At 45.5% G+C, this 12,957-nt stretch overlaps 1 protein-coding gene and 1 long non-coding RNA gene across 3 annotated transcripts in view; both read right to left on the bottom strand.

Annotated features, from left to right (window-relative positions):
* Nucleotides 1-4,955: 4,955 nt before the first annotated feature.
* LOC116720008 (uncharacterized) lies at nucleotides 4,956-5,408 on the bottom strand. Its single transcript, XR_004339297.1, has 2 exons — nucleotides 5,129-5,408; nucleotides 4,956-5,057 (listed from the first exon to the last, which is right to left on the bottom strand). It is a non-coding gene; the product is annotated as an uncharacterized LOC116720008 (long non-coding RNA).
* Nucleotides 5,409-10,923: 5,515 nt separating this feature from the next.
* The window catches only part of LOC116720484 (CD48 antigen-like), a 29,317-nt gene continuing 27,283 nt past the window's right edge, over nucleotides 10,924-12,957 (bottom strand). For both annotated transcript variants that reach the window (XM_032563771.1, XM_032563774.1), the window contains exon 5: nucleotides 10,924-11,982. In XM_032563771.1, coding sequence (XP_032419662.1) covers nucleotides 11,898-11,982 — 85 coding nt within the window. In that variant the 3' untranslated portion in view covers nucleotides 10,924-11,897. The remainder of the gene's footprint in view (nucleotides 11,983-12,957) is intronic.

The following is a 12,957-nucleotide window of genomic DNA, read 5'->3' as shown; positions in this document are numbered from 1 at the left end:
AAACAACGTGCAGATATGTACAGGTGAAGGTGAGGTGTCTCTCTCTTATTCTCTCTGGCAAGGGCTGGATCTCTGGGATCTAGTGAGAACAGAATAGGGTGAGTACAGGGGCGTGGGAGCCCTCAGTCCCTAACCCGGCTTTGGTCTTACTTGAGGATTTACAGGGGAAAGCTCGGCTGGAGCTCTGGGACTAGTGGGTCCGCGAGGCCGGGGCTCAGGGAAGGGAGGTGGGCTGGTAGCGGAAGAACAGGAATCCAGGGTGGAAGAACCCTCCAGCCAGTAACTCGGGTCAGGCGGCCAAGGCGTCACGGAGGGGCAACCTGGGAAGAGGTTACACGAAATTAGTTACTTCAAGAAACAGGTTGGTCAGAGGATGGCTAGTAACAACAGATACCATAACTGGCTAACACTCTGGCACCGGAGTGTCGGCAGCTCCATCCAGATATACTCCTCCAAATGAGTCAGATATGAGTCAGGTGTGCAGCCGCGAAACCACGCCCCTCCAGGAACCTCCAGGAAGCCCCCTGGTGGAAAAAGTGGGAAAGAACCCCAGCCAGCCCTCCCCAGATCCCAACAGTTCCCCCCCCTCAACGACCGCCACCAGGCGGTCCAGCAGAACCAGACGGGAGAGACGACCAATAGGCAGAGATGAGAGAAGGGTCCACAATAAACGAGCCGGGGATCCATTGGCGAGCCTCAGGGCCGTACCCTTCCCAATCCACCAAATATTGCCAGCCCCTCCCCCGTCTACGGGAGTCGACAATGCGGCGGACTGAATAAACGAGGCCCCCCTCAAATTCGCGGGCGGGTGGAGGGGGTTCCGGAGGGGGGCACAAAGGGCTAGTGAAGACGGGCTTGATTTGGGACACATGGAAGGTGGGGTGAACCCTGAGAGAAGGGGGTAGCTGCAGGCGAACAGCAGATGGACTGATGACTGACTCAATCCTGTAAGGACCAATGAAACGGGGGGAGAGCTTCTTAGACATGGATTTTAAATGGATGTCTTTGGTAGACAGCCAAACCTGTTGGCCGGCAGCATACACAGGTGCCGGTCGCCTCTTGCGGTCAGCAATCCTCCGGTTCTGCTCCAGCGTGCGATGGAGAGCGGAAACTGTGTTCCGCCAGACAGCCCTGCAGCGACGGATGTGATGCCTCACCGAGGCAACTGCAATATCCGTCTCGTCCGAGGGAAACAGTGGGGGTTGGTAGCCTAGAGTGATTTCGAATGGAGACAAACCGGTGGCAGAGGAGACGAGGGAGTTGTGTGCATACTCCACCCAGGTCAGGTACTGGCTCCAGTCAGAGGAATTAGTACGGGTGAGGCATCTGAGCATAGCCTCTAGCTCCTGGTTCATACGTTCCGTCTGGCCGTTGGTCTGTGGATGGTAACCAGAGGACAAACATACTTTAGCACCTAGAGCCGTACAGAAATGTCTCCATACCTGTGCTGAGAATTGGGGCCCACGGTCAGACAGTATTTCCTGTGGGATGCCATGGAGCCGAAACACGTGTTTGACTAGGAGCTGAGCAGTCTGAAGAGCTGAGGGAAGCTTCTTTAAGGGAATCAGATGACAGGCCTTAGAAAACCGATCCACAACAGTGAGGATTGCGGTCATGCCACCAGATACGGGGAGCCCGGTCACAAAATCCAATGCAATGTGGGACCATGGTCTCGTAGGTGTGGGCAGAGGTTGGAGCTGACCAGACGGAAGCTGATGGGACGGTTTATTTCGAGCACAGACTGCACAAGCCAAAACATACTCCTTAACGTCCTTATAACTGGACGGCCACCAGAAACGACGGGAAATGAGTGAAACAGTTCTACTTACTCCAGGGTGAGCAGAGAATTTAGTGGAGTGCATCCAACTGATGAGTCTGGATCTGACCGCAGTGGGAACAAAAATCTTATTGGGAGGCCCGGTTCCAGGATCTGGTTCAGATAACTGAGCTTGTTTAATTAGATCCTCCATCTCCCAGGTGACTGAGGCTATGGAACAACTGGGGGGCAGAATGGAGACCGGAGATCTATCAGAGTCGTCAGGGGAGTAAAGCCGGGACAAGGCATCTGGCTTGATATTCCTAGAACCAGGGCGGTATGAAATGGAAAGGTTAAACCGGGAGAAAAACAAGGACCAGCGTGACTGTCGGGGGTTGAGTCTTTTGGCTGTCTTCAGATAAGAGAGATTCTTATGATCTGTCCAAACTAGGACAGGGTGTTGGGCGCCCTCCAACCAATGTCTCCATTCCTCCAGAGCCATCTTAATGGCGAGGAGTTCTCGGTCCCCCACGTCATAGTTCCTCTCAGCCGGAGACAGTCTGCGGGAATAGAATGCACAGGGGTGAGTCTTGTGATCAGAGTCTGAGAACTGTGAGAGGACTGCTCCAACACCAGAGTCCGAGGCATCTACCTCCAGAACGAACTGCTTAGCCGGGTCTGCTTGGATGAGAATGGGTGCCGTAGAAAACAGAGATTTTAACCGTAGGAATGCAGCATCTGCTTCGGGAGTCCAGGAAAAGGTGGTTTTCACAGAGGTTAGGGCGGTCAATGGCAGAGCAGTTTGACTGTAGTCTCTTATGAAACGTCGATAAAAATTAGCAAAACCGAGAAACCTCTGAAGCTGTTTCCTAGTTTCAGGAATTGGCCATTCCAAAACAGCTTTAATCTTATCTTTCGAAGGCCTCACCTGTCCAGCCTCTAGAACATGTCCAAGGAAAGTAACAGAGGGCTGGTGAAATTCACATTTCTCAGCCTTGACAAACAATCTGTTCTCCAGCAGCCGTTGGAGAACAAGCCGGACGTGTCTTTGATGCTCTGGCAGACTCTTGGAATAAATCAAAATGTCATCAAGGTAGACAAAAATGAAAATGTTCAAATAATCCCTCAGGACGTCATTAATCAAAGCTTGAAAACAGGCCGGTGCATTACATAATCCAAAAGGCATGACGAGGTACTCGAAATGACCTAGCAGGGTCTTGAATGCCGTCTTCCACTCATCTCCATCCCTTACGCGAAGGAGATGGTACGCATTTCTTAGATCTAACTTGGAAAAGATGGTGGCTCCCTGTACAGGTTCGAAAGCAGATGAGAGCAGGGGCAAGGGATACTTATTTTTTACCGTTATCTGGTTTAACCCACGATAATCAATGCACGGTCTGAGGGTTCCGTCCTTCTTTGCAACAAAGAAAAAACCTGCGCCTACCGGAGAGGAGGAGGTGCGAATAATTCCCGCATCAAGGGATTCCTTGATATACTTCTCCATCGTCTCCCTCTCGGTTTTAGAGATGTTATACAGGCGGCTATTAGGTAGAGGGGCTCCAGGTAAAAGGTCTATAGCACAATCGTACGGTCGATGTGGTGGGAGTGAAAGTGCTTTTACCTTACTGAAGACGGCGGCTAATTCATGGTACTCCACCGGAACTGCTGAGAGATCCGGGGGGTCAGCTTCATGAAGATTTGCCGGTGGCGGACCTGGCGGGACGGCTGAACGGAGACAAGAGGCGTGACAGTTAACGGACCAGGAAACAATGTGCCGCTCAGACCAGTCGATGTGGGGATTATGATGTTCTAGCCAATCAAATCCCAGAATGATTGCTGAACTGGCTGCAGGAAAAACAAAGAAAGAAATTATTTCATGATGGTTACCAGAGGTGAGTAGATTCACTGGAACGGTTTGGTGAGTTATCGAATGTAGGGCTTTACCGTCCAGAGCCGAAACTTTCAGCGGGTTCTTTAATGGAACGGTGTCGATAGCCATTTGGCGGACGAAACTTGAGTCGATTAAATTCCGCTCACAGCCAGAATCGACCAAGGCTGACACAGCTATGGACCGATCCCGAACGAAAAGAGAGACTGGTAACAGTAAGCGAGGAGAATCTGCTTTAACTTGATGGTCCGCCAGCCTCCTCGTGTCTACTGGCGGACCCTGGCTTTTGCTGGACAAGCGGAAATGAAGTGACCAGCTGTACCGCAGTAAAGACAGAGTTTGGCTCTGATTCGTCTCTGTCTTTCTTCAGGAGTGAGACGAGTACTCCCAATCTGCATGGGTTCGGGCTCGGCAATAGCTGGGGAAACTGGGACTGACAATTGACCGGGCTCGCCCCCCCCCACGGACCAACAGGCAGGTGGATCTCTTTTATTCCTAGCTCGGGTGCGAGTTCTGTTATCTAAACGGATGGCCAAACTAATTAAATCCTCCAGAGCCCTAGGCTCATCCAACGTAGCGAGTAAGTCCTTGATCTTGTCGTTCAGGGCGTTATAAAATGCGCTTCTAAGGGCTGGAGAGTTCCATCCAGATGCAGCCGCTTTGATACGGAACTCAATGGCAAAGTCGGCCACGGATTGATGACCCTGCCTCATTTCCAGTAGTTCCCGAGCATCTGAACTTCCGTCTGGATCGATGTTAAATGTTTGCTTGAACTCCCTCAAAAACTCGTCAAACGTGCAGCCATAAACTGTAGAGGCAGAAAATCGAGATTCTGCCCAACCCAAAGCCTTGCCAGATAAATGGGAAATGATAAATGAAATCTTGGCGTCGTCATGGGGAAACCAGTGTGGTGAGTGATTAAATAGAATCATGCATTGGAACAGGAAGCCTCTGCATTTACTCACGTCACCGGAGAATCTTTCCGGGTTGGGTGGCCGACATTCGGAAAACGAGGGACGGAGTACTCCTTCGGCACTGGCACTGGGACCGGGTGCCGGCGCAGGGCTTGGGTCGGAATTCTGCGGGCGGGAAGGCTGTAGAAACTCTGCTATTTCTTCCAGGCGGGTGTTGGCCTCGATCTGACGTCTATTTAGCTCCTGCAAAGCTGCATCGTGATTTTGAATTAGAGAGTTCTGTTCTTGCAAGGCTCTCCGAAGCGTGTCTGCTGGGGTTTGTTGTTGGCCAGAGTGTTCTGTCATGGTGCGATCAATTCTCTGAACCCACATGTGCAGAACACACTCCGGAGGCAGATCAGGTAGGGAAATTTATTAGAAAAACAACGTGCAGATATGTACAGGTGAAGGTGAGGTGTCTCTCTCTTATTCTCTCTGGCAAGGGCTGGATCTCTGGGATCTAGTGAGAACAGAATAGGGTGAGTACAGGGGCGTGGGAGCCCTCAGTCCCTAACCCGGCTTTGGTCTTACTTGAGGATTTACAGGGGAAAGCTCGGCTGGAGCTCTGGGACTAGTGGGTCCGCGAGGCCGGGGCTCAGGGAAGGGAGGTGGGCTGGTAGCGGAAGAACAGGAATCCAGGGTGGAAGAACCCTCCAGCCAGTAACTCGGGTCAGGCGGCCAAGGCGTCACGGAGGGGCAACCTGGGAAGAGGTTACACGAAATTAGTTACTTCAAGAAACAGGTTGGTCAGAGGATGGCTAGTAACAACAGATACCATAACTGGCTAACACTCTGGCACTGGAGTGTCGGCAGCTCCATCCAGATATACTCCTCCAAATGAGTCAGATATGAGTCAGGTGTGCAGCCGCGAAACCACGCCCCTCCAGGAACCTCCAGGAAGCCCCCTGGTGGAAAAAGTGGGAAAGAACCCCAGCCAGCCCTCCCCAGATCCCAACAGTAGAAGCTCCTTTAGCTCCGGGTCCATTTCTCCTGTTCTGTGATCAGTTTACAAACCTTTCCACAGATTCTGATTAAGGTCTGGACTTTGACTAGGCCATTCTAACTTGATCTAATCCATGATATCTCTGGCTGTATGTGAACTCCAGATTTCCTCTGAGGATGGTTTGTGGATGATTTCTTTTTGGTCTCAGAGTGTTTGAGGTTGGAAGGCCTCTTTACCATCACCCTAATCTTTAGCTCTCATCTGAGGCTGAGATGATCAACGTCTGTCAGGTGAACTGGAACCAGTTATCAAGCTGATAACTGGTTCCAGTTTGACGATCTGACGGTTCCTGTTCTGGACGTTCAGACGGACCTGCTGTCTGGTGAACAAAGAGATGTTTCACTTTATTTATTCAAACCTTCTGAATATATTTCTGTTATTTATCATAACAGCTTCATCTTATTACGCATCCAGAGGAGAATCTGTTCTGTTGATCTCACTAAAGATGGAAGAAAATCAGCAGCAGATAAAAAAATCCCTCCAGGAAATTCCCACATTCCAGAGAAAGAGTTTCTGGGAAGAGCTTCTTGTTCCAGCTTGATGGATGTTTAGATCGAATCAACATCTGGGTTTCTGCCAACAGAACCAATGAGGCGAGAAGAACTGAGAGACCTGAACTCATTCTGAGCTTCATTTTATCAAAATCAATCACATCATTATTAACTGATCAGAACCAGGAAGTGTTTCTCAGTCGGGATGTTTGGTTCCTCAGGATGAACGTGTCATCAGGCTCTCAAGGTCCAGGATGTTGATCAGGTGAATTCTGACCTGATCATATCCGATCGTCAGCAGAATGTCTCAGCTATAATTACAGCTATGCTATAATTAGCATGAATCACTTCATGCCAGACTCTTCACAACCAACTGAAACGGACAGAAAACAGCAGGATGAACCAACAGACTCGACTGAAGGGCGTTTCTGTTCGTTGTTTGACTCCAGGATCCTTCCTGCTGATGCAGCTGCTGATCTGTGGGAATCTGGGACAGAAGGAGACGAAGGAGAACAAGTTTCATCTCAGCTCAGTGAATCCAGCCTCAGTCCCTCATCTCAACCTTTATTTACAGAACAAAACCATCCAGGCTGAAGTTTCCACAACAAACAGATCAGAGGAACATCAGCAGCGCTGAAGGTCAGAGCCGCTGACCTCTGTGACCCCTGTGACCCCAAAGCTGCAGGTAGTCAGCCTGACTATAGAGACAAAATGAAGAAACTTCTGCTTATAATGAGAATCAAACTAAAAGTGAAACATTAAATTAACATTAATAAGTTTGGATCCTGGTCTGAGTGAAACCTGCTGATTTCTGTCTGCAGCTGCTTTTAGTTTCACTTCCATCAGTTAATAAGATAATATATTATAAATAGTCAAATAAATAATTATAAAGTAATAAATTGAATTAAAAATCATTTTTATATATTTTCCAACTCAATTAAAAAAGAATGTAATAAATTCAGGCATTATTAGGGGATATCAGAACCTCTGAGGACCCCATGACGTCTTCCTAGGCTAACAGGGCTAGGCTAGGCTAGTTAGCTTATGTTGTTCTTTAGTTTTTTCTTCTGTTTAATTCCTAAGTTGTTCATCACAACCATGATGTGTCAACACCATAACTGACAATTTACAAAACTTGGATGAACCTAAAGAACCAGAACATCAACCTCTTCATCCCTCAGTCATTTCCTGAGACCAAAAAATAATATAGATGGCAATTTAAGAACAAATCATACAAATAGATTAATAGTAAAATTAATAAATATTGTGAAGAGATCATTAAAAACATTTGTTAGGATTGTGTAGGAAAAATGTTGATATATTTTATAAATACAGTGTTTTGTGGTCAATATTATTTCACCATTTTATTAATGTGGGTTGCCAGTTTGGATCAGGTTTCCTATCAAAATATAAAAATGATAGAAAACATGCTAACAAAAAGCCTCAGACCTGCAGACACAGAATAACAGAAGTGGCTCTTTGGCTCAAACATATTAAAATATTAAATATTGCCCAGTTTTTTGTTTCCATCCATCCATCCATCCATTTTCTTCCCTTTATCCGAGGTCGGGTCGCGGGGGTAGCAGCTTCAGAAGGGAGGCCCAGACTTCCCTCTCCCCAGCCACTTCTTCTAGCTCCTCCGGGGGAATCCCGAGGCGTTCCCAGGCCAGCCGAGAGACATAGTCCCTCCAGCGTGTCCTGGGTCTTCCCCGGGGCCTCCTCCCGGTGGGACGTGCCCGGAACACCTCACCAGGGAGGCGTCCAGGAGGCATCCTGACCAGATGCCCGAGCCTCAACTGGCTCCTCTCGATGTGAAGGAGCAGCGGCTCTACTCTGAGTCCCTCCCGGATGACTGAGCTTCTCACCCTATCTCTAAGGGAGAGCCCAGCCACCCTGCGGAGAAAACCCATTTCGGCCGCTTGTATCCGCGATCTCGTTCTTTCGGTCATGACCCAAAGCTCATGACCATAGATGAGGGTGGGAACGTAGATCGACCGGTAAATCGAGAGCTTCGCTTTTTGGCTCAGCTCTCTCTTCACCACGACGGACCGGTACAGCGCCCGCTTGACAGCAGACGATGCGCCAATCCGCCTGTCGATCTCCCGCTCCCTTCTTCCCCCATTCGTGAACAAGATCCCGAGATACTTGAACTCCTCCACCTGGGGCAGGACACCCCTCCTGACCCGGAGAAGGCACTCTACCCTTTTCCGGCTCAAGACCATGATGGCCTCGGATTTGGAGGCACTGATCCCCATCCCGGCCGCTTCACACTCGGCTGCGAACCGCTCCAGCGAGAGCTGCAGATCACGGCCTGATGAGGCCAGTAGGACCACATCGTCTGCAAAAAGCAGAGATGAGACCCTAAGGCCACCAAATCGGATCCCCTCAACACCTTGGCTGCGCCTAGAAATTCTGTCCATGAAAGTAATGAACAGAATCGGTGACAAAGGGCAGCCCTGGCAGAGTCCAACTCTCACCGGAAACGAGCCCGACTTACTGCCGGCAATGCGGACCAGACTCTGACACCGGTCATACAGGGACCTGACAGCCCGTATCAAAGGGCCCGGTACCCCATACTCCCGGAGAACCCCCCACAGGGCTCCCCGAGGGACACGGTCGAACGCCTTCTCCAAGTCCACAAAACACATGTAGACTGGTTGGGCGAACTCCCCATGCACCCTCCAGGACCCTGCCGAGGGTGTAGAGCTGGTCCAGTGTTCCACGACCAGAACCAGAACCACACTGCTCTTCCTGGATCCGAGGTTCGACTATCCGACGGATCCTCCTCTCCAGGACCCCTGAATAGACCTTGCCAGGGAGGCTTAAGAGTGTGACCCCTCTATAATTGGAGCACACCCTCCGGTCCCCCATTTTGAACAGGGGGACCACCACCCCAGTCTGCCAATCCAGGGGAACTGCCCCCGATGTCCATGCAATATTGCAGAGTCACATCAGCCAACACAACCCTACAACATCCAGAGCCTTAAGGAACTCCGGGCGGATCTCATCCACCCCCGGGACCCTGCCACCGAGGAGCTTCTCAACCACCTCGGCGACCTCGTCCCCAGAGATTGGAGAGCCCAACCCAGAGTCCCCAGGCTCAGCTTCTTCAATGGAAGGCATGTTGGTGGGGTTTTTGTTTTGTTCTTTTTTAATTGCCCTGTGGGCAGCAATTATTCACATATATGTACATTTATTATTATTGATACTTTAATTAAAGATGAGTTGTACAAGTTTATGTCATTGGGCGGGGGGGGCCGATGACATGTTGACATTCACCTCAGAAAGTATGTAGTTTCTCCCCTGACTGACACTGTGACTCTTTCATTGATAATGTTGACAAATAGAATAGAATAGAATAGAATAGAATAGAATAGAATAGAATAGAAAGAATTACTTTATTCATCCCAGCAGGGAAATTATTTTGCAGTTACAGCAGCATAGAGATAAGACACACAACAACCACCACTGAGTAGCAATGTAGACAAGATAAAATAAAAATAAAATATGACATGCTGTCAATATAAAAAGCAGCTTAGAGCAGTCCTTGCAAGGATTCAAAATGCAGAACAGAATGTATATATGTAAATATATGTACAGCAAAAATCTCACTTAAATGTGTAGTTAATTCGTTTAATTCATTTTACATAAATGGCATTACTTCACATGTATCAAGTTTTTCTTTTTACTAACTTTGTCAAAACCTTCAGTTGTTCTGTGTTAACTCCGTCAGATGGACTTTATGTTGTTTTTTGTTTTAAATAATATTTAATTTGTTTCTTGAGAAGCACTTGTTGGTTTGCGATGAGAAATCAGGCAGAATCCAGAAATTGCAGAGCTCTGAATTTTTTTTTCTTTATGCAGCATGACATGCATTCAGACAACAGGAGGGAGAGTCTGTCTCTGATCTAAACCAGCTGGTTGTTGAAGCTTTAGTTCATACCAGGACTAATTAAGGGGTGGAGACAATATTTACATTCCCAGATAGAAAAACACATTGTACTAGACTATATTCCTAGATACAGGAATTTATTCTGTTTAAAATCTTATTTTTAACATAATTTAAATATTCTAACATTCTAGAATGTTTTTCTCCTCTGAGATCCAGAACCATCAGAACCACAAGAAGTAAAGGCTGAAATATTTAGTTCTATGTGAAAATAAGAGACGAGTTTCAGTTTCCAAAACAAGGAACAAAAACATCCTGAACTATTTCACCATGTTTTACATCAGGAGTTTCTTCATGTGGTAATTATGTTGTTTGTGTTGGAGTTGAAATCCCAGCTCTGCCTGCAGGATCAGACTCAGGTGTTTGAGTCTCCAGGTGTCATTAGCGGCTCTGCAGCTTCAGCAGGGATGAAAAGCTTTAGCTGCTGAATGACGCTGACAAAACGAACAGGACAGAAACCCAGCTGCAGTTCCCACATCTCATCAACAACAAGCATCTCTGAGTTCTGACCCAGATACTCCAGAACTTACTGAAACGGTTCCATAAAGAGGTAAAAACACCAGCCGGATCCGTTCATTTAAAGGGCCAGAATCATTTTAAACCAACTGGTTTCAGCTTTACTTTATTTTATAATCTTATTCATCATGTTATATTCATCAAAAACAGATCTGGAATATTTGCCTTCATTCCTTCATATGTTTGTCAAATATTTTAATTGTAACTAACTGCTGAAAACGGAGAGGACTCACTGAGGAGACCTCCAACCTCCCGCTCCTTCAGACTAGCCAGCAGAAATTAGCAAACACCTGGTGGAACTGCTGAGCTCACAGTAAAACATTTTGAGTTGTACAATGTGAAGAAAATTATACAAAGTACAAAAAACTGTAAAAAACAAAAAATTCTTATTACTTCATTTTCCTTCCATAAAAACAAAATACAGAAACATTAAATTAATCACATTCCAAAATGTAAACGTTTGATCACATTATATTATTATATAACTCATGAAACAACTTCATCCAGCCAGGATTTTTTCTGCAGATTATATAATCTGATAGATTAATATTAACTCCAGTTCCTCTAAACCTAAATATACCAGCGGTGAGAAAAAGCCTGATACATTTGATCTGATCGTTTGGAAGAATTTAATACATTTTTGTTCATAATTTTCTCAAAATCAGAGAAAAATAGAACTTTTTTCTTAAAGTCTGTTTAATGACAAACTTTCTTTGAAAAGCAGATCAGCTTTTTACTTCCTTCTGTTATTGATTTATTCCTCATATTCTTTATTATTTGTTTTTAATGTTTAAATTATTGTAATATTCTGTTTGGCCATCACTGAACGTCATAATGTTTCTCCTCCTGTCCACTAGGGGTCACTGCAGGTCTATATTAAGGGTCAAAGGCTTTCTGTTCAGATCCAAACTGTTATTAGTCTGGAATAAACTTTTCCACCTAAATATAAAAATATAAAAGTTCAAATACAAGAAAAATTTTATTGTTTTTTCTTTTATTTCTAAAAATATAAATTAAACTGAGACACATTGTCTCGTTTTAAAAAGTGAAAATAGAAATAAATCAACAGAAACCACCTGAGTAAACCCAGAATTATCTGCAGATCTGTTTGATGTGATTCTATGTTTTTCTGACTATTTAAGCTTTAAATCCTTTGCTTTGGAAAACAGCAGATAAACTTAAATGTTCTTAAATGTTCTATAGAAATAAATGTGATTTTATTGCCTCTGTTTTCTCTACAGTTCAGCTCAAAGTTTGTTTTCCATAAACTTCAGTTAGTAATAAACTTCTGCACCAAAATAAGAAAAACTGGAGAAAATAAAACATTTAAAAACAGGAACGTTATGAAGTTATTTCCTGGTTCCAGGTTCTATAGATGACTGTTGTAAATGTTGGATCATTTTCCTGAGGAGACAAATATCCTGACCTGAAAAAGTAAAAACACATAAAATATCATAAAATATTATATTCAGTTTAACAATGAATAATTAAGTTTGATCTTTAAATTTACAAATCCTTTGATGATGGCTGTATTATTGAATGTTTTTGATTCAAAAGAATATTTTGATCAGAGAAAAATAAAAAGTTTGACTTGTTTCACTTCGTGGCATCATTAACTTGTTAACACAGAGATTGTCAGTCAGTAGGGACAATATGGAGGTGTGTGCGATGCGCTGTGATGTTTAATCAGGTTCAGTTTTCTTTTTAACGTTAGCGGGACAAACTGAACCTCTCTGGGTTTTAAACAGAAATAAAATGGATTTTGTTTCAGTCTTCAAAATTTACATTTCCTGAAGCTAACGTTATGAAGCTAACATTATGAAGCTAACGTTATGAAGCTAACGTTATGAAGCTAACGTTATGAAGCTAACGTTATGAAGCTAACATTATGAAGCTAGCATTATGAAGCTAACGTTATGAAGCTAACATTATGAAGCTAGCATTATGAAGCTAACGTTATGAAGCTAACATTAGAACTGCTCTAATCTTCTAATCTTTAATCCAGGTTTGAGTCTCTAATTTAGAAGAACTATAATTACAGGATGTTGCAAACCATCTGAGCTGAAACCCAGAGGAACATGTGAACCCATCAGTCTACAGCACAGGTGTCAAACTCCAGGCCTCCAGTCGCTGTCCTGCAGTTTTCAGATGTGCCACAGGTACAAAACAGTGGCATGAAGTGGCTTAATGGCCTCCTCCTTGTGTAGATCAGTTCTCCTTAATGATCTAATGATTCTATTCAGCTGTGGTGCAGCAGAGGCTCATCTAGAAGTTGCAGGACTGGAGTTTGACACCCCTGGTCTACAGCGTGACTCGGGTCCCTGCAGCTACATTTAGCACAGTCTGACTACTTAACTTGTTTTTACCTTTAAATTTTACTCTTTATCTCCATGAGGCCGAG

Source organism: Xiphophorus hellerii, chromosome 5, assembly GCF_003331165.1.
Source record: "Xiphophorus hellerii strain 12219 chromosome 5, Xiphophorus_hellerii-4.1, whole genome shotgun sequence".
Taxonomy (NCBI): Eukaryota; Metazoa; Chordata; class Actinopteri; order Cyprinodontiformes; family Poeciliidae; genus Xiphophorus; species Xiphophorus hellerii.
Note: the sequence above shows the minus strand (reverse complement) of the source record. Positions and strands in the feature narration are given on the sequence as shown.